Raw genomic sequence first — 27,315 nt, forward strand, 5'->3', positions numbered from 1 at the left:
CTCTCTCTCTCTCTCTCTATACACAAGGTGTCAACAAATATGCAATGTAACTCTTTTTTAAAAAATTTCATTACAAATTAAGAAAGAACACCTATTTAAACAAATTTGTTTGAAGATTCTACCTATATTGTAATAACTATCTAATTTTTTACCAAATGCATGCAACAAGTATGCAACCTAAATTTTTATTTTATTATAATTTTTACTAGTATGTAACCCATGCAAATGCATGGATGTATTTAAAATTAAACATAATTTTTATTATAAAAATATAAATAATTAGTAAAATCTATATATGTGCGTGTGTGTATTAATAGACAAAACTTAGAGAAAATCCAATTAAATTCTACAACTGAAGTTCAATTGAAGTCTAATTTTGCATCTTGTGTCCTAATATTTTTAAAGAGAATTTTATTTCTTAATTTTGGAGTCAAATATGGGACCGCATCTAAAATATCCATTCAATATATATATATATATATATATATATATATATATATATATTAAATTCTACAATTGAAGTCCAATTTTGCGTCATGTGTCCTAAATTATTTATTTTTAAAGAGAGTTTTATTTATTAATTTTGGAGTCAAATGTGGGACTACAACATAAATATCCATCCAAGTGAGTTATTTCATATAAAAGCTATGCAAGCCCAGAATAGTCTCCCTCAAAATAATGGGGTCACAATTTATTTATAAGTGGGATTACTCTCGATCCTACCATTTAGGCCCCAAACATGCCTTAGTTCCTCCCGAATTTTCCTAGTGTATTCTAGTGTTTCGCTCTCTATCTCTCGTATTCTTACCCTCCTTCTCCAAAAATTTTCCCACCTTTTCGTTGACCTCTACCCCTTCTTATAGTCTCTTCCAGTAAGGTGGCCATCATTATCTTCTCCACTTATGCACACATTCCCATGTTCATTAGAATCCTAAGGGATCCTCACAAATTTAAAAAATTCCTTTGGAACTTGTTTTAGACATTGAATAATGCTCGGGAGCGGATCCCTTCTAGAAATATCTGTCCTCGGTTATCGATCTTGTCGAGGCTACATCTTGCCCTGACTACCTTTGTTGTCGGTCAACACCCAGCCAATCTCTTAGGGACCTCTTGAGTGCTGTCCCCCTAACACCCGGTCCTTATTTTGGGGTCAGGCCCACTGTGATAAAGTCCAAGGCTACCCCCCGTGTGTATCAAGCTTAGATTTCTTGATGGGCTTAGGCTTCATGATGAGCCTTATTCAAGTGGGCTGGCACGACTCCCCAGGCTCGACTCCACACACAATAGCCCCCTCACGATCCTATTTTTGCGTAGCGGGGATAGGATCAGGGTCTTACTGCCTTATGGTCGGTGCATTTGCTCTTGTCTACCCTAAGAAGGATGGCGGTTGTATTTCAGGGAGACCAATAGTCTACCTTTTAATGCGATGGACAGGATAGCTTGCTCTGTTCGAAAAGACGTGGCAAGATCTGAGATATCTGACGGCCCAAATGATTTGACGCTTCACTTACCAAGGCCCTCGTGAAGCGAAATGATGGCATGCATTTATTGCCATTGGACAGTTACCATTAATGACTCTCGTTTCTATAGATACCAACCACGACCTCTATTTTTCTTTCTTTTCTTTAGTTTCTGTTCAGTTTAGAGACATACTCCTTTCTTTATTCATGAGCCCTCATCTTCCTTACAAGACTTCTCTCTTCCACAAGAAATCACTCTGTAAGTTTCCTTCCCTTCAATTGTCTTAACTTAGATTCAACAAAATGCTTTTTGCTTACCTTTTGAAAACTAGGGAGAATGTTGAATCATTCAGAGTTAGGTATAATATTCCTCGTGACGTTGAAATCTCGTACTGTCATGAGGAAGACACAATAGACCAAAAGCTCCCCCACATAGTATTCTTCCCTTTGATGTCCATTCTTGAGGGCGGGGTTAAGTTCTCAATAGACCCTTTACTACTTAAGACTCTTAGTTTTTATGGCCTCAGCCTCGACTAGTGTCTGCCCAACTTTTATAGGGTAGTTAACTGCTTGGGTCATCTAAACCGTTTGTATAGCCTGAGCCTTACCTACCACGATATCAATTTCATGTACTCCATTTGGGGGAGTTTAAAGCTCAGGTACTATCTCCAGACCTGAAGCACTATGGTCAAGTTGATATCTTGCCTCCCCGATTCTAATAGGAACTCAGTAGGAGAATATGTGAGGGTGAACTGCAGCTGGTTGAATGGTGAGTTGACTTGCTTGACCTCACCTCATCAAATAGGTCGGTACTTTCTTCTCCCAAGCCCCGAACACATGTGTCTAAGTATCTTTTACTACTCGGATATTATTATCTTATTATTTTTTACTTATTATTATTGTTTATATATATATATATATATATTGAAGCCTTTCCTAATTTTGGTTCTTCTCAATTACAGCTTCCAAGAAGTTTCGACCGGACATTAGCATCATGCGCATCCAAGAACTCAAATTTATCCTTCACTCAGAGATATTCGCACACTTTGACGGGAAATTAAAGGCTTCTCACCTAATCCTACGTTGTGTGCCCCCTACACAAGCTACTAGGACTCGTCGAGCGCCCTTACAGCCGGCAGCTTGCTACTGTCTTATCTAGACGTTTGGCTATCTAGGTTTTTGCTGCAAGGTCTAACTTTCGGGCAAGCCAGGCATCTTGGTCCCCAACTGGTTAGACACAATTCTCTTGAACCTATACAGGACAGTTCGGGGGATACTGTTTCCAAGGTCGGGCAATGCACGTCCCTTTGGAAGTGTCAGTTTCAGGAGATCCTACCAAAGAGGATCCTGTTCGTGAGGTCCTAAGTCCAGAAAAGTCCACCCTATTGACCCCAAATAGTAAAGATGGTTCAAAAACGGTGTATGGCCCTGGACCATTGGTTCCCTACTACACGAGTTTGGGGGGTCAACCCGCCGCACATTCCACTCCTCAGTAAACCACAACTCCTGCCTCCCAGAAATGGAAGAAGCGTTAGAAGGGTGAGAGCGGCGCTACGGTTGGGGGCAACACTTCTCCTACCCAGCTTCCCACTCCAGCCACCAGTCGGGCATCCGTTCAAACAGTCGAGGAGACTCTTTGGGAGACCCAACTCATTACCCAACCAATCATAATCGGCTCTCAAGTTGCGGCCTCTTCTTTGGGCTCTGCGACTGGGTGGGAATGCACTTTCCACCTCAAGGACAAGGTCCTTCCCTCCAATTCCTATGTAAGGACATAGAGGAATGGAGAGGAAGGCCAAGTATCGAACAGCCTCGGTTAGGCTCTACTGCTTCCTATTGATATGGAGCACAACTCGGGCTACCGAAACAATGACTTGGTGCTCAAATTGAAATGGCACACCATAGCGGTAAGTTTTATATCCACCCAAACTTTAATTGTTCCGCAGGCTCAGTCTTTTTTGTTTCTTTTGCACATCTTTACATTCACAAATGTCACCAATCGGACCTGAATAACCCCGTTTTGATTGTCCGTTGATTCAGGCTACTCAATTGACCCACGTGGTGGAAGGTCAACTGAAGGATGCACAGGAGGAGGCTAACAAAAAGAAGGCCCTGAAACAAGTAGCTGAGGCTAGCCTAAATGAAAAGACCCAGGGTTGAACATGATGGAGAGGCGGGCAACTACCGCCGAGAAGGCATTGAAGCTAGCAGAGCTTAAGCTCGCTGAGACTGCTAGCATCCTCTCTACCTGGGATAAAGAGTTCGCCGACCTTAAGGGAGGGGAGAAGGCGCAAAAGCAAATCTACTACAACAGGGGTTTCAAGGACACTGAGAATTTAACTGGTCTGGTAATTTTCCAAGCCCGGCAGTTCGGGTTCATGGAGGGCTAAATGGCTGCGGTCAATGCCATTAGGCTCCTCGATGACTCCCCCTACAGGAGCGCTGACCAAGTCCTACTGCCCGAAAACCCTGTGGTAGAAACTCAAGCCGAAGAGAAGGGCGAGGACAGCATCGATGAGGAGGAAGGCTTGGAGAGCCTTGAATCTAGGGAGCTGTCAAGGCAAATTGACTCCCACGTGTTGGTACTGGACGACGATCAGCACAAACCTTTCGCCAACCAACCCTTCAGCCGATCAAGAAGCCCCTATGTCTCTTCCTCTGAGCACCGATACCCCCAGAGCTTAAACTTCTTAAAAGTAGATCTATTTTTTGCTATTTTGTTTTGTATTATTTTTTGTTTCCCAAGGCAGGTCAGTATCCGTGTATTAAACTATCTTTCCTTTTTAGAATTTGTATAAGACTGATGGTTTTGAAGTTTACCTTGTTTTAATACAATTATATGAGAAGAGACAATGCCCCTTACTTACCTTTATCCCGCTCTTACTAACATGGTGCTGATGTTAATGTTTTAAATTTTATATTGAAAATTACTTAAGTGTAAACGTTGGGTGGCACAAATATCCGAACGTTTAGTAACAAGATTAAATTTGAAATTAACATTTAAAAACTTGTCTAAGTGTCATCCCTCGGTAACGCTGTATGTTGTTTCAATTACTCACGGTACGCCACTTCTCGTGCACCTTTATTAGTCAATATCCGGTGCATGTCTAAAATTTGGGGCATTCCTCGATCATTAGCCAGAAATAAGGACATTCGGCAATTGAAGAACAAGTTTATGTCCTAATTTGTAATCTAGACCGAGTACAGCAAGGTTTCCATCTGGTCGGTGACCGGAGTCAGGTCGAGGCTAGATTTCTGTTCTTATAGATTCGTTGTAAGGTTTCCATCTGGTCGATGACCGAAGTCAGGCCTTAGCCAAATTTCTGTCCTTATAGATTTGTAGTAAGGTTTCTATTTGGTCGATGACCAGAGTTAGGTCGAGGCCAGAGTTCTATCCTTATAGATTTGTAGCAAGGTTTCCATCTGGTCGGTGACCAGAGTCAGGCCGAGACCAGACTTCTGTCCTTGTGGATGTGTGGTAAGGTTTCCATCTGGTTCGTGACCGGAGTCAGGTCGAGGCCAGATTTCTGTCCTTATAGATTTGTAGTAAGGTTTCTATCTGGTCGGTGATCGGAGTCAGGTCGAGGCCAAATTTCTGTCCTTATAGATTTGTAGCAAGGTTTCCATCTAGTTGGTGACCAGAGTCAGGCCGAGGCCAGACTTCTGTCCTTGTGGATGTGTGGTAAGATTTCCATCTGGTTGGTGACCGGAGTCAGGCCGAGGCTAGATTTCTGTCTTTATAGATTTGTAGTAAAGTTTTTATCTGGTCGGTGATCAGAGTCAGGTCGAGGCCAGATTTCTGTCCTTATAGATTTGTAGCAAGGTTTCTATATTGTCAGTGACCGAAGTCGGGCCGAGGTCAGACTTCTGTCCTTATGGATGTGTGGTAAGGTTTCCATCTGGTCGGTGACTGGAGTTAGGCCGAGGCCAAATTTCTATCCTTATAGATTGGTACTAAGTACATGCCTAGACGCGCCTTTGCTCATTCCTACTTTACATAGAGTTATTTAGCTGGAATTCATATGCTTTTACTGTCCTTGTCAGCTTACAAATTAAAACACTAGTTCCATACAATGCGTTACATTTACTAGTATTATTTCTTTAGATTGTAGACATTCCATGGTCGGGGTAGGAGTCTTTCTTCTAAGTTTTCCAAGCAATAGGCTTCTAAGTTTTCCAAGCAATAGGGTCTTTCCCAATTAGGGGCCAAATTTTCAACACTTTGATCTTTTGCACTCCCGATGGCCTTTCGTAAAACGAGATCCCCTGGCATAAACTCCTGAGGCCTGACCCTTCTGTTGTACCCCTGAGCTAGCTTTTGTTAATAATCAGTAAGTCACACAACTACCATGTCTCTCTACTCCTCCAAGGTATCCAGATTCCCGACCATGCATTCATTGTTATATTCCCACACAAAGCCTGCAACCCTAGAACTTGATAAATTAACTTCAACCGGTATAAATACTTCGGCTCTGTAGGTCATGGAAAAGGGCGTCTCTCTTATCAACCTCCTTGGAGTTGTTCAATATGCCTATAGTACGTTCAGTAACTCTTTAACCCAGTTTCCCTTCTCGCCTTCCTGTCTCTTCTTCAAGCCATTCACAATTGCCTTGTTCGTCACCTTAGTCTGTCCATTACTCTGGGGGTATGCTGGCGATGAGTATTTGTTAGTTATCCCGAGGCTAGCACAATACTTTTGAAAAACCTTACTGTCAAACTGCAACCCATTATCGAACAACAATGCCTAGGGGAACTCCAAACCTTGTCACGATGTTCTTACAAACAAATTTCTTTACATCTACATCCTTGATAATCGCCAAGGTCGGCTTCCACCCATTTGGTAAAGTAATCCATGGCCACCACCATATACTATTTCCCGAGGCTCGAGGGAATGGTCCTATTATATTGAGCACCCATTGGGCGAAGGGCCAAGGACTAACAATTGGGTTGAGATTTCCTCCTGGCAGGTGCAACATAGATGCATGTCTCTGGCACCAATCACATCTCTTAATGTATTCAATTACTTCTTATTGCATATTCAGCCACCAGAATCCTTGAGTCATGGCTCGGTGTGTGAGTGACCTACCCCCCGAGTGGCCACCACATACTCCCTTATGAAGCTCGGCCAACAACTTGGCAGTTTTGCTGGGATGAAAACACAAAAGGTATGGTCCTCCAAATGAACACCGGTACAACCTCCCATCTTCGGATAGCCAAAAACGAGCTGTTATTTTCCACACATTCTCAGCTTCTTTCATATCACTCAGTAAGGACCATTGGACAAAAAAGTTGTGTATGGATCCAACCAACTTGGCTCTAGTTCTAATGAAGCGGCTACCACTACTTAGGATTCTATGCTCAGTCGCTCTAGCATCTCAGCAGTAATTATTCGGGGTATGCAATCATCTAAGGAAGACGCCAGTGTGGCTAGAAAATCGGAGTGACTGTTTTGGCTTCTTGGCACTTTAACCACACTAACTTTCTAGAGACCAACCCGTAAACTTTCAAACATCCATAAAATATTACGACATACGGTGATCCCTTGCCTCAAAACTCCCCTCGATTTGACTTACCACAAGCCTTGAGTCTGAGAACATCTCCACCTCCTTTGCTCCAAGACACTTCGCTGCCTGGAGCCCCGCGATAAGGGCTTCATACTCTACTTCGTTGTTCAAGGCTTAGAAGCCTAGCTTGAGCAACCTTTCCAACTTAACTCCTTTGGGCAATATCAACACTATCCCGACCTCCAACCCCCTCACATTAGAGGCTCCATCCACGAATACCTTCCATTGGCCCATTTTGATATGACATATTCCCACCGAGCTCGAAAGAGGGGGTAAACTCAGTCAAAAAGTCTGCAAGCACCTACCCTTTAATGGAATTCCTTGGTTTATAGCTTATGTCAGACACCCCCAGCTTCGTTCCTTACTTTGCTATCCTTCCCATGAAGTCTAATCTTCTCAACAAGGACTGCAAAAGGCCCTCGGTTAGCACCCATATTCTATGAGTTTGGAAGTAATGAGGTAGTTTTCTTGTGGCATGTACCAGGGCCAGAGCCCTTTTTTCCAATGGAAAATATCGAGTTTGTGCATCCACCAGAGTCTTGCTAAGGTAGTACACGGGCTTTTGGATCCCCTCATGCTGCCTAATCAACACTGAATTGACAACGTGGTTAGACATCGCTAGGTACATGTACAAGTCCTCTCCCAGGTTGAGTTGGGCTAGAATAGGCGGGCTGGCAATATAGGATTTCAAATCTTTAAATGCCGAGTTGCACTCTTCTATCCAGTGGAATCCTTTCCGCTTCTTTAGTAGTTGATAGAATGGTCGGCATCTGTCCACCGATTTCGACACAAATCTATTCAGTGCAACGATCAAACCTGTAAGCTTTTGGACCTCCTTTGGATTATTGGGCGGGCGCAACTGTTAGATGGCTGTTATCTGATCGGGGTTCACTTCTATGCCCCGAGTAGTAATCATATACCCCATGAACTTGTCCGATCCCACCCCAAAGGCACACTTCTTTGCATTGAGGCATAACTTGTGCTACTTAAAGATATCGAAAACATCCTGTAAGTCCAATTCCTCCCTCGTCTTTACTACCATGTCATCAATATAAACCTCCATTATCTTACCGATCAATTCCTTGAACATACGTGTGACCATCCGTTGATACGTAGCTAAAGCATTCTTTAACCCAAAAGGCATCACCGTGTAATAATAATCATCTCAGGAGTTATAAAGGCAGTCCTTTCTTGATCCTTAGGGGCCAGAGTTATTTGATGTTAACCTTGGAATGCATCTAAAAAGCTCATCCATCGATACCCGATTGTGGCATCCACTAGTTGATCTATCTTCGGCACCAGGAAGGGGTCTTTTGGACACATTTAGTTCAAATCCATGAAATCAACACAAACCCTCCACTTTCCATTCTTTTTCTTAACTACCACCGTATTAGCCAACCACTTAGGAAAGAACACCTCCCATATGGTCCCCGACAATTAACTTTTCCACTTCCTCCTTTACCGCTTCCACATGGGGTTTTGTGGATCTCTTTGGTCTTTATTTCTTAGGCACAACTTTGGGATCTACATTCAACTTATGCATAATAAAACTCAAGTCTACCCTGGGTACGTCGAATGAGCTCCAAGCAAACACATCCAAGTTCTATACTAGCGTTAACAAAATTTCCACACGATGCTTGGTGGATAAGCTTTCCCCGATTTGGAACCATTTGTCAGCATATGGCAAAACAAGTATTTGGACCAATTCCTCAATGCTGTCACCCCTGCCGAGCTTTCAAGCTTCAATAATTACTATAAAGGCTCACGCTAAACTTGTTTCTTCTGTTTAATTTCATAGTTAATTGCTGCCACCAGGCACTACTTGGCTATCCTCTGATCAGCCCAAACCATTGCGACATCGTCCTTCTTGGGAAATTAAAGTTCCTGGTGTAAGGTCGATGGTACTGCCCCATGGCATGGATCCAAGGTCTCCCTAGGATCACTATGTAGGGTGAAAAGGCATTAACCACGATGAAATTAACATCCACTTCCTTTCCTTCGGTCATTACCGAACAGCTTTATCTGCCCCTCGGGGGTCACAATTTTTTCATCAAACCCCACAAGCGGGTATCATATCTACTCAAATCCTTGGATTTCAGCTCCAATCCCTTGTAAAGATCAAGGTACATTATCTCTACTCCACTCCCTTGATCTACCATGACCCTCTTTACCAAGAAGCCTCCAATCCGGAAAGTTACAATTAAAGCATCATCGTGTGGTTGAGACGTTCCTTTCAAATCTACTTCACCAAAGGTGATCGGTACGGAGGCCATCCAGGGTCTCTTATTAGGTCGGTTCGAGGCCTCTGCTTTAAATGGGGATACCGTGTTAAGTACTCCCTTCAAGTTATTCAAGTTTACACCTCAAGACGTTACATGGATGACCTCAATAATTCCCAATGGAGGTGGGAGGGTTTGGTCGTTTCGACTTCCAGACCCTTGTCCTACGTTCGCTCTTTCCTGACCAACTAAAAACTCCTTAAGATGCTCAACCTTCACCAACTACTCTAGAAGGTCCTTCAGCACACGACATTGCTCGGTAATGTGCCATTTCTCTCGGTGGTACGTGCAATATAAACTATGATTTTTCCTCGTCAAGTATCCACCCATCTTTCCCAGCCACAGAAAATAAGGCTCGTTCTTGATACGCTCAAGAATCTTATATACCGATTCCTTGAATGTAGCATTAACTCTCTCGACGCGCTGTTCCGAGCCTTCCCTAGGGGCCCATGGTTTTCTCTGTTTCTCTGCCAAAAATTTTTAGGGCGATAATCTTTACGATACTACGATGACGCTAAGGCTGAGGCTTTACCTTTACCCTGCAAAAGGTCGTCTTTTAGTCTCTTATACTTCTCGATTTTCCTCATCAACAGGTGCATGTCTTTAGGGGGCCGTATAGTTAGTGAGTCCCTCAACACTGACTCTTCGGGAAGGCCCATTTGGAAAGTGTTGGCTGCCACTTGCTCATTCCCCCCTCCTATCTCATTATAAAGTTCCTAATATTTTTTTGTATATGAATGGAGGGTCTCACCACTTCTCATCCTCATAGACAACAAAGAACCTATTGGTTGAGGAACTTTGCTACATGTTATAAATCGTGCTCCGAACGCTTGAATTAATTCCCCAAAACTACGAATGGACCCCTTACTCAAACCGTTGAACCATCTCATCTTTGTTGGCCCAAGGCTAGACGGGAACACCTTGCACATCAACACATCATTATGAGAATAGAAGGACATCATCTATATATAGTGACTCACGTGCTCCGTTGGGTCTATTTTCCCATCATAGATGGTGAATGGTGATCGCGCGAACCGTCTCAGCATCTCAGTACGTTTGATCTCATTAATGAATGGTGATCTGGTTGCCCTTCTCAATGCCCGACTCATTGCTTCCAAAGTGGCGTTACGATACTTGTGCCTTTAGGATTCTTGATAACACCCCCAGTCTCACGTGTTTGGTCTCTCAATCGTGGCAAACCATTACCTCGAGACGACCTATCTGAAACATAATTTGAATCATCAAACAAGCCCTCCCGATCTTTCCTGTGGTTCCAGCCTCTCAACTCAATCTCCAAATCATTAACCTGCTTTCTTAGATTCTCGAACTCCCTAAAGTGGTCACTGCGATAAGGTCACTCGGAAATATTCTACATAGTTCGCTCCTCGTGGGAAGACCCCTCGTCAGAATCTACCCTCGTTTCCTACCCATCCTGCACGTGTAGCTGTTCCCTACCACACTCCCTTTCCCACCTATTATGACCCCTTGAGGAGGCCCCTGACTAATTCACGCATGCTGATCCCTCGCCCTCATGTGGACCTTCCATGATTAGGAGGCACCAAGCACGTTCAAAGCCTCAGATGGAGTAGGATCCCCATAGATGGCGCCAATTGTGCGAACCCAGAATAGTCCCCCTCAAAATAATGAGGTCATAATTTATTTATAAGTGGGATTACTCTCGATCCTACCATTTACGCCCCAAACATTCCTTAGTTCCTCCCGGATTTTCCTAGTGTATCCTAGTGTTTCCCTTTCTATCTCTTGCACTCTCCTTCCCCCAAATTTTTTCAACCCCCTTTTCTCTGACCTCTAACCTTTCTTATAGTCTCTTCCAGTGGGGTGGCCATCATTATCTACTCCACTTATGCACACATTCTCATGTTCATCAAAATTCCAAGGGATCCTTACGAATTTAGAGGATTCCCTTGGAACTTGTTTCAGACGCCGGATAATGCTCGAGAGCGGTCCCTTCTAGAAAAGTTAGTCCTCAGTTACTAATCTTGCCAGGGCTACGTCTTGCCCTGACTACCTTTGTTGTCGGTTAACACCTAGCTGATCTCTTAGGGACCCCTCGGGTGCCGTCCCCCTAACACCCAGTCCTTATTTTGGGGTCAGGCCCACTGTGATAAAGTCTGGGGCTACCCCCGCGTGTATCAAGCTTAGATTGCTTGATGGGCTTGGGGCTTCATGCTGGGCCTTGTTCAAGTGGGCTGGCACAGATCCCTAGGCTCAGCTCCCCATGTAAAACCAAAGAGTTTAGAATTAATGAACATAAAAAAATTAAAAATTGACAATTTACATTTTCTACTTAATATTATTCTTATAAGACTTTTTAAAAGAGTTAAAAAAATATAAGAATGACTATCAATAATATTTAAATTATATATGTAAGAATTATATTATGTATCTTACTATATATCTTTTAAGTATATCTATGTATATGCATGGGGTTACAAAAAAATATAGTATGTAACACATGCATACATATAGATATATTTAAAATAAAACAAAATTTTTATCATAAAAATATAAAATAATTAGTTAAATTATTTAAAAAAATATAAACATAATTAGTCACATATTAAAATTCTTATCTAGATTTAATACTACTTATGATCATTTTTTTTCTTCTAATTTTTAATAAGATAGAACGTGTGATGATCTTTGTTGTGTTGTGGCTTTTATTGAGTATAAGTGATTGGTTTTTTTAAAATTTAAAATTTTATAGTTCATTAATATTAGATTCTTAGTATTTTGCCCTCATTAATTTACTTAGAACAAAATTTTAAAAACTTAAGTGGACACATGACACAAACTTAAGTGGATAATTATTGTGTGATCTCCACTTAAATTTAGAAATATGGCCCAAAATTGGATTCTAATTTCATATTCAAATTTAAATTCTTGTGAACTTTACCTAAATATATATTACAAATTAAGAAAGAAAATCTATTGTAACAAGTTTGATTGAAGATTCTACATTTATTGTTTAACTATTAATTTTTTTTTTTACAAATAACTACTTTTAGAATTTTTGGAAATAAATTTGTAATTTTTTTATCACACATTTAACATAAAAGTTACAAAGAATTATATATATTTTAATAAACATTATTTTTTTAGGAGAAAATATATTAACTTTATGTAAATAAATTATCGAATATAAATTGAAACCAAAGCTCAAAGGTATCCTAAGTTTTATTTTATTTTATATATTTATTTAAGGAGATTCTTAAATTAATATGTTGATTATAAAATATACACTAGTTGAATATTGAATAGTAAACCCTAAAATGAAAAAACTCCCCCAAAAAGAAAAAACTCCCCTGCGTTTTTTTTTTTTGCATTTAACATTATTTTTGAAATATTTTAATTAGTTGTCATGTTTGCAAAACTATGTAGCAAACTAACATTTCAAGGCTCTAAACTCGAGTTCAATGGTTGAACTTGAGTTTTTAAAACTCGAGTTGCATGTGATGGCAATCTAATGTGGAAAAAAATCCAAGTGAAAATCGAGTATATAAAACTTGAGTTCCCCATTCTCCATGTTCCACAAATAGACCTCTTCTTCTTCTTCCTCAGTTCTTTTTTTCTTCCTTCCAAATCTAATTCTTCTTCTTCCTACCTGATCTAGTCCTTTGTTCTTCTTCCTCTCCTCTTCTTCTTCTTCTTCCTTCCTTCCTTCCTAATCTGGTCCTCTGTTCTAGATCTGATTTGATCTGGTCCTTTGTTCCTCTATTCTTCTTTTTTTGTCTTCTAGATCTTCATCTATAGAAATTGAGTCCTATAGACCCAGGTTTACTTTTTACAAACTCGACTCTATAAGACTCGAGATTAATGTGACAAAAAACCTCCAAATCAGCAAGTGGAACTCGAGTCTTTGAGACTCGAGTTTCATATTGAACTCAAGCCAAAAAACTCGAAATGTTACTTTACTGAATTTTTTCTAACGCATGCTAACTAACTCTATTGTCTCCCATAGGCATGTTAGCCTGCAAATTATCTCCCCTTTCTTTCACGTCACCCGTGCTATACCTAGCTGGCACCACCACCCTCACGTACCATCGTGCCACCCACTAACCACCATCGCAGCCTCTCTCTCCAACTACTCTCTCTTAACCCTGACTGCGTCGTCACCCACTCCACTGCCCAGTAAGTTTTTTTCTCTCTCCGTGATATTTCTAAAAAGCCCTGTTTGATGCACTAAGAATCAAATTTTCTCATCAAAGTAAGGCACTCTTTTTTTGTTTGCTATCTGAAACTGGCTTTAGCTCTGAAAAACATCACTATAGGTGGTTGTTTAAAAATATAAGGAGGTAGGCCATGGCAGTGGAAACCCAAGTGTCATAGCCAATTGTGGTTCCGAGGAACAGAAAGGTAGGGAAGAAGAAGGCCTTTAAGGGTAAGAAAAAACCAAAAGCCATGATGTTAGATGGCATTGTACAAAACAAGCCTAAGAAGATTGATAGGAAAATGAAGAAACGTTTTCGAAAGAGGGCAAGAGATTACAATTCAGATAATGATGAGAGAGATGTAGGTAGTGATGGTGAATCTGAAAAAGAAGAGGAAGAAACAGAGGACATGGATGTGAATGGCGATTATGGGGTTTTTAATGATGAAGAAAGTGGCAAAATTCAACCCGAAATCACTATGTTTTTGGAGGGTTCTAGAGCATTCAAGAGTATTATCATGAGGTATGTGCTTGAGGATGCACTTGTAAGCTAGGCTTGCTGTTTGATTGGTTTGTTAAATAGCTTCTCTTTTTCTTTTTCTTTTTTGTAAATGTTTTAATACATGGGATTTGTATAAAAAGGTTTGCCTACTTTGCAGGGTCTGGTGTTGTCAACACATAAGAAGCTCATTGTGGAGAAAAAATTTGTCAAATAGTATGTTTTTATAAAAAAAATATAGGAAAGTAGCACACGGATGAAGTTAATTAGTTCAATAGACTATTTTTGGAACTCGAGTTTGACAAACTCAAATTCAAAAAACAGTTTACTTAACTAATTAATTTCAGCTGCTTGCTATTCACCAATTTTTTTTTTTCTAAAATGGTATTATTCAGTAGATTTTGCCCCAAGCAAAAAGTCAAGGGGGAGGCCAAGAAGGAAAAACACTTGGTAAGTTAATCTCAAAAACCAATTGGTTATGACAATCATACGTGTGTCTTTTTAATTGTTATCTATCAGATGTCAGTGGTTGCAAATGAGTTTTTAAATTTTAATTTAGGTGGGAGAAAAGGGGCATGTGAAACCTGCAAATTATTTGGATTTGCATAAAAAATTGCTGATAAGGGTTACTACAAAAGGAGGTACTGTGTTTATGTATGTTAATTAAGCTTTATGTGACAAGGGCACTAGTTTTATCTAATTAGTTACGTGCTATATAACACTAACTTTGTTCATGTTTACTATGTGTGTTGCTGGAGTTTCAGTGGTCAAGTTGTTTAATGCTGTAAGTTTTCTATGAATATTTAACCATGTTCCATTTTGTCTTGAGTTTGATTTTTTTTTTCAACACTGTTTTATTTTATTGTTTCTGTGGCTGTTACATTTAGATCTGACCTTCTATCCTTGTATCTTGTGCAGGTCAACAAGGCACAACATGCTCAGAAAGGTTTGGATCCTTTGAGATATAAAGATGCAAAAGGTATGCTGATAGCCTGATAGATAACACAGCTAGACGTTGAGATCCCCCTGTTCCTTTCCCTACCATCTTTCTCAGTTATCTGTGTAAAGAAGGAAAATTGTTGAAGAAACTAAAATCATATTGATGTTTAGAGATTACAAAATGAAATCAGTTACCAAATAATTAACAAACTACTCTATTTATATACTTTGAAAACAAGGGCTTCATTCCCGCCTAAATAACTAACAAACAAACTCCTAACTATTCAACCAATCAAAGCTTGACACTTGTTTCCTCCAATCAATGCTTGACAGTTGTTACTAATTTCTTCTTCTTTTTGGCATGTGCAACAGCTTTGCTACCATCTGTCGTTTTCTTCCTTTCTTCATTATTGCATTTGTCATTTGCTATATCATGTCATTTATTGACTTTTTTATCTTCAACACTCCCCCTCAAGTCCTGAGTTGTAAACTCAGTGACTTGAAGTGAAAAAGTCCCCTTCACTTGCTTTGGCACAAATATATCCTTCAATCCTAGCTTTTCAGACAGTTTTGTAAATGAACTGAAACCTAAAGCTTTGGTGAAGATGTTAGCTACTTGAGCATTTGTAGCTACATGAAAGGTTTTAATCATCCCTTCTAGAATCTTGTCTCGAACCAAGTGGCAATCTACTTCAATATGCTTGGTGCTCTCATGGAAAACTGGAATAACAGCTATATATAGTGTTACTTGATTGTCACAGAACAACATAGCTGGTTTAGGATGTTCAACCTTCAAATCTTTAAGTAATTGCAACACTCAAGTTATCTCACATGCTACACTAGCCATTGCTCTATACTCAACTTCTGCTGAGGACCTTGAGAACACTTCTTGTTTCTTTGATCTCTATGATATCAAGGATTCTCCAAGATAAACTGCATAGCCTGTTAATGATCTTCTTATATCAGGGCAACTAGCCTAGTCTGCATCACAAAAGGATTTAATATGCAAATCAGAGTTACTAGGGAAGAAAATCCCTTTTCCTGGTGACCCTTTTATGTATTGAAGCACTCTGTGGGCTGCAAGTAAGTGAGGTTCCCTTAGCTGTGAAACAAACAGGCTTAACCTATGCACAGAATAGGTAATGTCAGGTCTTGTTAGAGTTAAGTACAACGGCCTTCCAATTAACCTCCTGAATTGACCAGGGTCCTCAAGTGGCTTGCCTTCATACTTAGACAGCCTTAAATTCTGCTCCATAGGAAACTTTACAGGCTTAGAACCAATGAAACCAGTATCCTTCAAAATCTCCAGGGCATATTTTCTTTGGTTCAAACTTATACCTTCATTAGTTCTAGCTACCTCAAGTCCTAAGAATCTTAGTGAACCAAGGTCTTTCAAGCCAAACCTGTCATCAAGCAACTTCTTTAAACTAGCAACACATGCTGGGTTATTCCCAATGAGCAGTATGTCATCCACATAGACTAACAACACTATAAAGGAAGACCCTTGAGTATGAGTGAACAAAGAGTAGTCTAATTTAGAGTGAACAAATCCCATGTGTAGAATAGTGTTTGAAAATTTCTCAAACCATTGCCTTGAAGCTTGCTTAAGGCCATAGAGACTTTTGTTTAATTTGCAAACCATATTCTATTGAAAAGAAGATGAAGAAAAGTCTGAGGCAATGAAAGAAGTAGTAGTATCTGAGGTACAATGAGGGAATATAAAATCATCCAGATAGGAAGCTGAAGACTGAGATGAAATGACATATAGAAAAATATGCTTATAAAAAATTACATCTCTAGAAATGTGAATAGAATTGGATTCAAGATCCAATACCTTGTAGCCTTTTATGCCATAGGCATAGCCTAAGAAGACACACTTCCTGGCCTTAGGTGCAAATTTATTTCTATTGTGAGGTAAGGCAGAAACAAAACACAAGCATCCAAAACATCTAAGATGATGGTAGGAAGGTGGAGAGTGAAAAAGAAGCTCATAAGGGCTTTTATTCCCTAAAGATTTTGAGGGAATTTTGTTGATTAAATGTACTGTTGTTAAAACACAATCTCCCCCAAAACATAAAGGAACCTTGATTTGAAATTTTAAAGCTCTTGCAATATTAAGAATGTGTTGATGCTTCCTCTCAACAACTGCATTTTGTTGAGGAGTATCAACACATGATAATTGGTGTAAAATTCCATTTGAGTGAAATAAATCTTTTAAGTAAAATTCAATACCATTATCACTCCTAATGGTTTGAATTTTGCTATTGAACCATAGTTGCAAATTGCGGAAGGGAAACTTGAGTTTCAAATTTATGTTTAAGAAGATAAACCCAAGTGCATCTAGTGAAATCATCTACAATAGTAAAAAAATATTTAAAAGCATCAATAGTACTAGTAGCAAAAGGACCCCAGAGGTCACAATGAATCAATTCAAAAGGTTTACAAAATACATGAGTACTAAGAGTAAAAGGAAGCCTCTTTTGCTTTGAAAAATGACAAACATCACAACAAGGTTTTTTATTGGAAACATCAGTATGTACAACTTGCTTCAACAAATGAAGTTTTGAATGAGATGGATGACCTAGTCTAATATGCCACAAATTTGAAGGAGAAATGTGACTAACAGCAGCAACAAGAGCAGATGCAGTTGTTCTAGAATCTGAGTCTTTCAGCAAATACAATCCATTGTGTTCCTTACCCAGACTAATCATGCTCCATTGAGCAAGGTCTTGAATAGAACAACAATCACCAAGAAAGATGAGGCAGCAAGAAAGATTCTTGGTGAGTTTGCTAACTAAAATCATATTAAAACTAAAAGAAGGTACACATAAAACATCAGTGAGAGTGAGTGTGGAAGAAACTTGCACTGTGCCTACATGTGTAACTAAAGCTTGTTCTCCATTTGGCAAAAAGACACAAGTTTGGACTATAGAAGTGATTGCAGTGAATTGAGTAACAGAATGCACCACATGATCAATTGCTCCAGTATCAATAATCCAAGCATTAGATTTATATGCATGCCTATTAGCATTGTGTTATAGGCGAGCTTGTTGGCTTATCAGAGCAGAAAAAATGGAATGAGAAAAATTGGGTGGAATCCAATATGGAATACCTGAAAAGTTTGAAGAACAAGAAGGTAAAGTAGAGGTGGAAGTTGAGGGTTGTGGAATGGAAGAATTTGGTTCCATGACAGAAGCAACTTGATGAGCAGTCTGAGCACTATTGCCTGATCCAGGAGCCACATAATTCTTCAGAAAGTTGAGGAATTGCTCACATTGAGCTTGAGAAAGAGGGCATTGAGACAAGGAAGCTTGTGGACTAGCTTGCAAATGAGAACCCCCAAAAGAATGACCAAGAAAACTTTGTGAGGTAGAAACCATGTCAGATTAAGCACTGACATTAGGTAAACCACCAACAGTAGGTAAACCAGCATTTAGTGGTTAAGGAAAACCATCCAATCCAAAGTTTCCTGAGGGAAAAATCATAGAAACTTGATTTGCCATAACTTTGTTACCTCCTTTTGGTTTATAACCTGGAGGATATCCATGAAGTTTATAACATTTATCTGTTATATGACCAGTGAGACCACAGTAAGTGCATACTGGTCTGTCTTTCTTGGAACTACTTCCTTTTCCTCCATGATTGTGACCTTGATTACCATGAAAAACCTTGCTGTTATTAACATACATAGCCCTTGCTGTTATTAACATACATAGCTACAACATCTGAAGATTGAATCATGTTGAAACCATGACCAATACTCCTTTGTTTCTCTTCTTGCAAAATCAAGGAACACATTTTGCTAAGAAAGGGAAAAGGCTCAATTAGCAAAATTTGACTAATGATATTGCCATAGCTATCATTCAATTCCATCAAAAAAGGAAATACATGATCCTTGTATTGAGCATCCAATTGAGAAGCCTTGGATCCACAAGTACAAGCACAAGTGCAAACTGTGAAAGGTTGATAATTGGCAAACTCATCCCACAAGGCCTTGAATTTTGTGAAATAAGAACTCACCGAGAGTGATCCCTGTGAAAGATGAGAGATCTCCTTTTGAAGCTCAAAGAGCCTTGGATTATTGCCTTGAGAAAGCCTATCCTTGAGGTCAATCCATAGATCCTTCACAATATTGATGTACATAACACTTGCTTTAAGCTCCATGCTAAGTGAATTTGTTAACCATGAAAGCACTATGGTGTTGCATCTACTCCAAGAATTGAAAAATGGAGAAGATGGATTTGGCTCAAGAATTGATCCATTCACAAAGCCAAACTTGTTTCTGGCACTCAAAGCCAAGAACACAGACCGTGCCCAACTCATGTAGTTCTTAGGACCAGTTAGAGGTTGTGATGTGAGAACAAGACCAGGATTCTCATTCGTTGGAAGAAAGAACGGATTGTCACAAATTCGTCTGTCATTACTGCACTAGAAGAAGGCATTGAATTTGTAGTTTGAGATTGGTTGTTGTTAGTGGAATCAAAAGCCATGATAAAGTCAACAAACTTTGTTTGGAAACTGAGAAACAAAAAGAAAATTTTCTGAAACAGAGAGAAAATGCTCTGATACCATGTAAAGATGGAAGATTCTTGAAGAAACTAAAATCTTATTGTTTGTTTAGAGCATTACAAAATGAAATCAGTTACCAAATAATTAACAAACTAATCTTTTTATATACACTGAAAACATGGGCTTCATTCCCACCTAAATAACTAATAACAAACTCCTAACTATACAACCAATCAAAGCTTGACACTTGTTTCCTCCAATCAATGCTTGACAGCTGTTACTAATTTTTTCTTCTTTCTGGCACATGCAACAGCTTTGCTACCATTTATCGTTTTCTTCCTTTCTTCATTATTGCCTCTGTTGTTTGCTATATCATGTCGTTTATGGACTCTTTTATCTTTAACAATTTGTCTTGTCTTCACATCAATATGAATGTTTTCTCTAGTTACCTCTAAGCTGTGCACCATAAAAGAAGAATTTGAAGAGAAGCAATTTATCAATTATTACCAAGCCATGTATCTGCGAATGCACATATACTCATCCCATGTTATATACACCAGTGTTTTGTGATTAGTATTTTCATTTTAATTTTTTGATTGTTTTGTCTATACCAAATTGCCTCTCTTTGAACTTCCAAATGAAAGATTTTCAACCTATTCATGGCTTAAAAATATATATATATATATATATATATATATATATATATATGTATGTATGTATGTATGTATGTATTATCATTTGAATAAATTTCCACAATTTTGTCAATCAGCTATTCCTCTAATTACACCTTCTTCCTAATGCAGGACATGCAAGAAGATTTTTATTTAGTATTATTTATGTTTGCAAATCAATTTTATTTTTATATTTTAGGTCCTAGTAGTTTATTAGGCTATTAATATTTTAATTTGGAAGCAAGGTTATTTTCATAATAAGGCAATTAGGGTTTCTTAGCCAATTAGAATTAAGGTTTAGTAATCCTTTATAAGCAACCTATTGTACTCCTTGAGGGGATAGTTGATATTGGGATGAATTAAAAAATGGCGTCCCTTTTGTTGGGCTGGTGTTGACTCCAAGTTTACCCTAGGTGCTGACTCCTAGTAGTTTCCTTGCTTGGCGCTGACTCCAAGCAAGGCCTAGGTGTTAACTTCTAGGTCATATCCTTTTATTTTATTGTTGTTTTAGTTTTTTTCTGGTTATCCTGGGTCAATTTTGGTATCAGAGCAAACCCCGATTTGTTTAAAGCATATCGTGGTCAATCTAGAACCCAAAAAAAAAAAAAACTGTTGAACCACTATCACAACCCATTAGAAATCTCAATCACCGTTGCTTCTTATTGCCACTAGAAGACCCCACAAAAAAAAAAAAAAAAATCCTGCCAGCACCACCATTTACAATTTGACACAAACATCCCAATCACTCCAAGACCCTAACCCCACGGCCACAGATCCTAAACCCATACTCAAATCACCAAACCAATTGCAACCACGAAGATAGAGAGAAGAGAACTAAGAGTCCTTTATTGCAATCGTGCCACACTACCACCAACAAGCCACCATGTTCAGATCGGGTCAAATCCTTTCACGACAGTTGCTAAACATGCCACCACCACCATGAGCCGCCGCTTCAACTGGTTGCCACCACCATCACCATTTTTTCACGCCCCTGAGAACCACCTACGCCAACTCGCTGTCAACACTGCTCCACCATGCCGCTTCATGCTTCGCCGGTTCCATCATCGCGGTTCGACGAGCGAGCTCCGATCTGCACCACCGACCACCGCTAACTGTGACGCCGGTGAGCCCAGGCCCCTCTCTACCGTTGACTCAGCCCACTTCGTGCTTGCTCTGCCGCCCCTTTTCTCTTTTATTTTCGTGGTCTTTCTTTTTTTAGTTGGTAGTTTAAGTTCCTTTTAAAGCCTATCATTTGCTCTTCTTTTGTCTGTAGTTTCTTAAGTCCAACAGTGTATTTCATTATTTAAAAAAAAAAGAAAAGAAGAAAGACCCAGCCCACGAAATCCAAACCTATCAACCAGCCCAGCCCAGTAACTATTTGAGAGAATAGTCTTCGAAGCCTATTCCAACGATTTGTCCCGAGAACATTACAACAACCCAGGTTCTTGTTCCAACTTTCAACTATTTGTTGAAGCACTATTTTAGAGAATTACGGTAATATCCGAAGCACGGTATTTTGATGGTTGTAAAACTAATCCACGAGATTTCGTCAACTGGATGAATGGGATGGAGCAATTCTTTGAGCAAGCAAATTGGGCAGATAACAAGAAGGTTAGGTATGGAAGGTTGAAGTTAAGAGGTGGAGCACAAATGTTTTGGGAGAAGCTTGAATATTTTCACTATCTAAACTATGAACCTGCCATTAGTGTGTGGGAAGATATGAACCTGCCATTTGTCACCATACTTTCGAGCTAAGTATCTACCCCAATCTCAGTGTGGTACTTTTCAAGTTGAAGCAAATACGATGAATTCTCATTCCATTTCATGTCCTCAGCGCACTTTTAAACAATCTATCAAGGAATTATCTACCAAGAAATTAAAAGAATTATCTATAAAGCTTATGAAAGATGTTCATGACAGGATTGCTCAGATGAAGTAAATGAAGACTCAAACCGATCCAATTGGGAAACCAAGGATAATTGATCACAATGAACTTATTGCTGCCCTCATAGAAGACAACATTGATGATGATATCTTGGTCGTGGAGAATCCTCAGGCGACACTAGAGCCTAATGTTGACACAGACGTACATGCATGGACGGAGGTAAACTTTGGCATTGGGGGGCAATGGCCCCCCCTAATTTTTTTTATAAAGAATATTAGTATATATATAGCTACTAATTTTAGCAATTTTGTTATATAAATTACACTTTGCCCCCCTTAATAATATCATTGATTCTTTTAAAAGTAATGCGATAATCACAAACTCTTCTACAATATTTTTACAAACTATTGAAGTTGTAAATTCTTATTGGTTGCATCTAAATGTGCCACTTACATCACTTTTTTACTTACCAATAACTACTCATAACATCAACAATTTGTAAAAAAAAAAATTGTAACTCTAGCATATTTCTCTTTCTAAAGGTCATAAATTTTTTTATAGGTACAAGCCCCAAAAAAAATTAGCCCAACAACAAAAATTACCAATAGTAAAGCTAAAAACAATTAAGTTTAATCAACCAATTTTGCCAAAAACAAATAACCAACCCTTTAAAAAAATTTAAATAAAATAATTTTGTCTTTACCCAACAACAATGCACACATCAAAAGCACAAAAAAATTATAAAAAGAAAATAGAAAATCTCTTAGTAGTTAATTAAGCAGTAGAGTTGGAGGCCAAAATTGTCGCACATAGCCAACAGCAAAACTGCCCCCCCTAACTCTAAGTCCTGGCTCTATCCCTGCGTACATGCCTCAACAAATGTTGCTTTAACATGTGTGTAAGGAAAAGGAAATGAATCTATTGAAGAGCAGCAAGGTGAAGGGATAGTTTCTAAAGAGAGTATTATGTTAGAGGGTGCACATGATGTGATAGTGGAAACTAATGAATCTGCTTTTGATCAACCTTCCATGGTGCATGAAGACAAACATTTTGCTAAAATGGAGAAAGTTGATAACATAATGCTTCCAATGGTACAAGATAAGATTATGTTAATTCCACACATTGATTTTGTTATTCTAGAAGAGTTTGACAGGGTGGAATTCAAGGTTTTCTTTTCCCTGTGCTCCCTAAGGTGATTCCAGACTTGATGCAAGTGTTACTTGTTAGCATCCTAATCTTTAATGCTTTAAAACTTGAGGTCGAGTTTTCTCCAACCAGAGGAGAATGATGCTGGAGACAGAAGCAGATTTTTATTTAGTATTATTTATGTTTGCAAGTCAATTGTATTTTTATGTTTTAGGTCCTAGTAGTTTATTATGCTATTAATATTTTAATTTAAAAGCAAGGTTATTTTCGTAATAAGACAATTAGGGTTTCCTAGCCAATTAGAACTAGAGTTTAGCAATCCTTTATAAGCAATTTATTGTACTCCTTGAGGGGATAGTTGATATTATGATGAATTAAAAAATGGCCTTTTGTCCCTTTCTTTGGTTTAGTGCTAACTCCAGGTCTACCTTAAGTGCTGACTACTAATGATTTCCTCGCTTGGTGTTGACTCTAAGTAAGGCCTAGGTATTGACTCCTAGATCATATCTTTTATTTTATTATTGTTTCAGTTGTCCTGTGTCACTTCCCCTGTAAGAGCAACATGGAGGGAGTTCTAGGTGAGGTCCTGGGTTTAAAACCCACCAGGAGCATGTGTAACTTATCATTAAGAAATTATATTTCCACAGTTTTCCAATTTCTCTCATCCATTTACAAAATTTCATCTAAGTACTCATTCTTTTGGTCATTGTGCCCGAGTGTTCTCCATGACTGGACTTTTGAGAAAGATGCATATATGGTATTGTGATTTCTGTTGGAAGTTGCCATGCAGTCCTCCTATCCATCTTCTGCCAAGAGCTGCAACTTCATGTGGTTTATATGTAATGCATTGTTGTCGTATATTTTGCTGAGTCAGCTATTTAATGCTTATTAAAATGAATTTCTCTTAAATAAAATTCTTCTATTTTTGGGTATAGAAGGGGAAAAGGACTTGGTTCTAGAGGTTCAATTCTCAAAGCAGATTGTCTTGTTTCTATGTTTGAATCCTGGTCACACTTATTTTGAAACTACCATCTGATCATTACTTGGAAAAGAATGTTGTCTGAGACTGCTCAGAAGACCCATGTTTTGCTGTCGTTGATTTCCGGTTTTTTTTTTTTAAATTTTAATTTTAATTTTTACTTCAGATGATTAAATACCATCTTGTCCTGGGAAACTATAAAATGCATTTGCAAACAACATTGATCAGATATCTCACCTGTATCATCTATTTATTATATTTACAAATGCAGTCAAATTTATACTTCATTATTCATATTCCATAAAATTATGCAGTTAGATGTTTGGTGACCTGGGAGCGACAGCAATGCATTTAGGTTATTTTGAGGCTTTAGCAAATTAAAATGTCTACAGTTTTGTGATATGCAGGGCCATTCATCTAAAGGTGAGGAAAATAGAGAAGGGCCTGCCTGGGCTCCATTGCGTGACAATTACATGGTAACGAATTCTAAGTTGAAGAATTGGGATAAGATGCGGGTAAGAACTGTTTTTATATATACCATGTTGAATGTTTATTTAGTAGGGTACTAGCTCTGTCTCTCTGTCTCTCTATCAGCACCCACCCCATCCAGATCCATTTGGAACTTCATTTTTTGGTTGCATGCAGGAAACAACTGTAGCTGATGAATATGGAAGGATTTTAGAAGATAGTAGTTCTGATGGTGATTAATGTTTAGTAATTCAACAAGGGGACTAAGGTAATTATTATTTGTCAGGCAGACTTTCTGACAGGGGAAATTGAAATCTTGTTGTCATGTTATTAGTTTTTTTTTTGATAAGTAACACAAAATTTTGTTAGAAAAAGAAAAACAAACCTAGTACACCGGCGGGTTACATAGAAGTTAAGTAATGTGTGTCATTTATCAATGATCGTATGAATGAATGCTTCACTCAATATATGGGGTTTTTTCCTTCTCTACTTGACTTTCTTCCAGTAGGAAATTTCTTTTTGCAATTAATTTCTTTTTACCATAATTGAAATTTCTTTTTGCAATTAATTTCTTTTTACCATAATTGAGCATAAAAGTTTGTTTTTGGATCAAATAGTAAACAATATTTGATTTGTAAGAAACTTGTGTTAATAGCATAAAGAATATGTAATCAAATAGTGAAATTTTCATACCTAAAGAAAAAGTGGGATTTTCAAAATTTTAATCAAATAAAAAGTTCCTAGGCCGTGTAATGCTAATATTACCTAGAGATATATTAAGGTAGCATTTGACATTAGCTGAAAAAGACGATTTTTTTTTTTATAAAAAAAAATACTATTTAATTTATTTTTGTTACTATTCATAAGTTCCATTGCACTTTTTGTACCATTCATGGATCTCATTGTATTATTTTAATTAACTTTTAGTTTTATCTACAGTATTTTCAGAAAAAAAACAATCTTAATTTAACTAAATAAACTGTTCCTAAACAAACTTTAAGTGTAACTTGATCATGACACACACATATATATAACATTACATGTGAGTCCTGTGCATTAGACCCGTTAAGATCATGAGATGTAATCAAAAGTGGACAAATATCATAATTTTGACAAATTCAATGTATAAAAGCACTTGATCCAAGCCAAATCCTATACATATAGGAATCATCGTTTCCTAAATCTAGAAACTTTTGTATCCACGACGTAGCTCCTTGGACTTTTGAGGGTAATAATTTCTTTGGATCAAACCTCGTATCTTCTCTCCTTAGTTGGGTTTTTACTTGCCACGATGGAGATGGCTAAGATGGAGATGACTAGGCCCAAAGTCTTCATTTCAATAAATTCTTGATTATCTAGAAAGAACAAAAAAAATTTCATTTCTTTTAGGGTCTTAAAATGGCCAGTTTTTTTTTTAAATATATTTTTGAAATGTTTAGTTCAATTTGCCATATATGAAGATTTAAGGTGAAAACACTATTTTGGTTCCTATATTTTAATGTCACAGTCAATTTGGTCTCTATATTTTAGTAATATTTAATTTGATTCCGGTTATTTTCAAATTGCAGTAATTTTAGTCCCTATCGTTAACTCACTAACGAAAAATGCTTACGTAACAAACAATTTATACAGTTAGCATGACTAATATTAAAAAATATAATGAGATGATGATGCGTTTAAATTTTATTGACCTTGTTAGTGCTTATGTCAGTGCTTAGTTAGAAAAAAAAAAAAAAACCACATCAGCCTTTATAAATATATTTCTTTTCTTTTACAATTTTTTCCTTTATTATTTCTTTCAATTTTCAAGCGATTTCTTTAAAAATTCATTTTATTTTCCCACATGGTTCACTGTTCTTTTCATTTCCAGATCTAGCTCTTTAGTGGACCTCCAATTCTAATTCAAAATGGTCTAAAACGATTGCTCTATTCAATTTTCTGGATTTGTCGTCCACTGGTGGAGCTCTATCGCCACTGATTTCACAAACCTCATCTCCAACATTTTCATCATTTCGGACCAAACTCCAAACGACATGTACAAAAACTCCACCTTTGTCATGCACTTGAAAACATCTCCTGAGATCAGGTCCATGTCCTTTCTGTTTAAATAACACTACAGACTCTGGGTTTGGGGGTTTTGTGTTTGTGAGTATCTGTTTGGGTTTCTAGTGGCCTTGGTTGCTATACATACACTTGGTATACAATACAAAACAATACAACACAATAGCTCACAATTATTGAGAGAGAAGGGTTTTTAAATCATGGTCTCCACGGGGTGAAATAGCTATGCATGTTCAATTGTTATTTGCTGGAACAATGATGAAAATTGTCCGAGAATGATATGAAAATTATGTTCAATTAAAGAAAGTTAAAAGAAAAATAAAGAGAGTAAAAAAAGAAAAGAAAAGAAATATATTTGTAAAAGCTAATGTGGCATTTTTTGCCAACTAATTATTGATGTTGCAAATAAAATTTAGACACGTCATCATCTCATTAATTTTTTTATTATTAAACATGTCAACCGTACAAATTGTTTGTCATGTAGACATTTTTCATTAGTAAGTTAATGGTAGAGATCATATTGATTACCGCTCCGTTTGTTTCAATGAAAAACCTTGTGTAAAGATAGTTTTCCTTATTTTCTAATGTTTGGTAGCATAAAAAAATATGAGTCAAAGGAAAACTATTTTTGGTCAATATAAAAAGTATGGCTTATTTTTAGAGATTGTTTTCCATTAAATTTTT

General features: G+C 38.0%; 1 protein-coding gene across 1 annotated transcript; it reads left to right on the forward strand.

Annotated features, from left to right (window-relative positions):
- The first annotated feature begins 3,850 nt into the window (after positions 1-3,850).
- Positions 3,851-24,810, forward strand: LOC142606371 (uncharacterized). The gene is made up of 10 exons (XM_075777735.1): positions 3,851-4,020; positions 13,677-14,019; positions 14,134-14,181; positions 14,385-14,423; positions 14,533-14,614; positions 14,738-14,757; positions 14,892-14,952; positions 22,881-23,143; positions 24,510-24,617; positions 24,748-24,810. Exons 1-10 carry the CDS (start codon positions 3,851-3,853, stop codon positions 24,808-24,810), a joined length of 1,197 nt encoding a protein of 398 aa, XP_075633850.1.
- The last annotated feature ends 2,505 nt before the right edge of the window (positions 24,811-27,315 follow it).

Source organism: Castanea sativa, chromosome 8 (genome assembly GCF_040712315.1).
Source record: "Castanea sativa cultivar Marrone di Chiusa Pesio chromosome 8, ASM4071231v1".
In the NCBI taxonomy this organism is placed as follows: Eukaryota; Viridiplantae; Streptophyta; class Magnoliopsida; order Fagales; family Fagaceae; genus Castanea; species Castanea sativa.

Bases quoted from the DNA above. Each gene is read 5' to 3' on its own strand.
- LOC142606371 (XM_075777735.1), top strand. From the start codon at position 3,851: ATGGCTGCGGTCAATGCCATTAGGCTCCTCGATGACTCCCCCTACAGG. The intron at 4,021-13,676 runs GCAAATTGACTC...TCCGAGGAACAG, and splicing joins GAATCTAGGGAGCTGTCAAG to AAAGGTAGGGAAGAAGAAGG. The intron at 14,182-14,384 runs GTCAAATAGTAT...TTTTGCCCCAAG, and splicing joins TCATTGTGGAGAAAAAATTT to CAAAAAGTCAAGGGGGAGGC.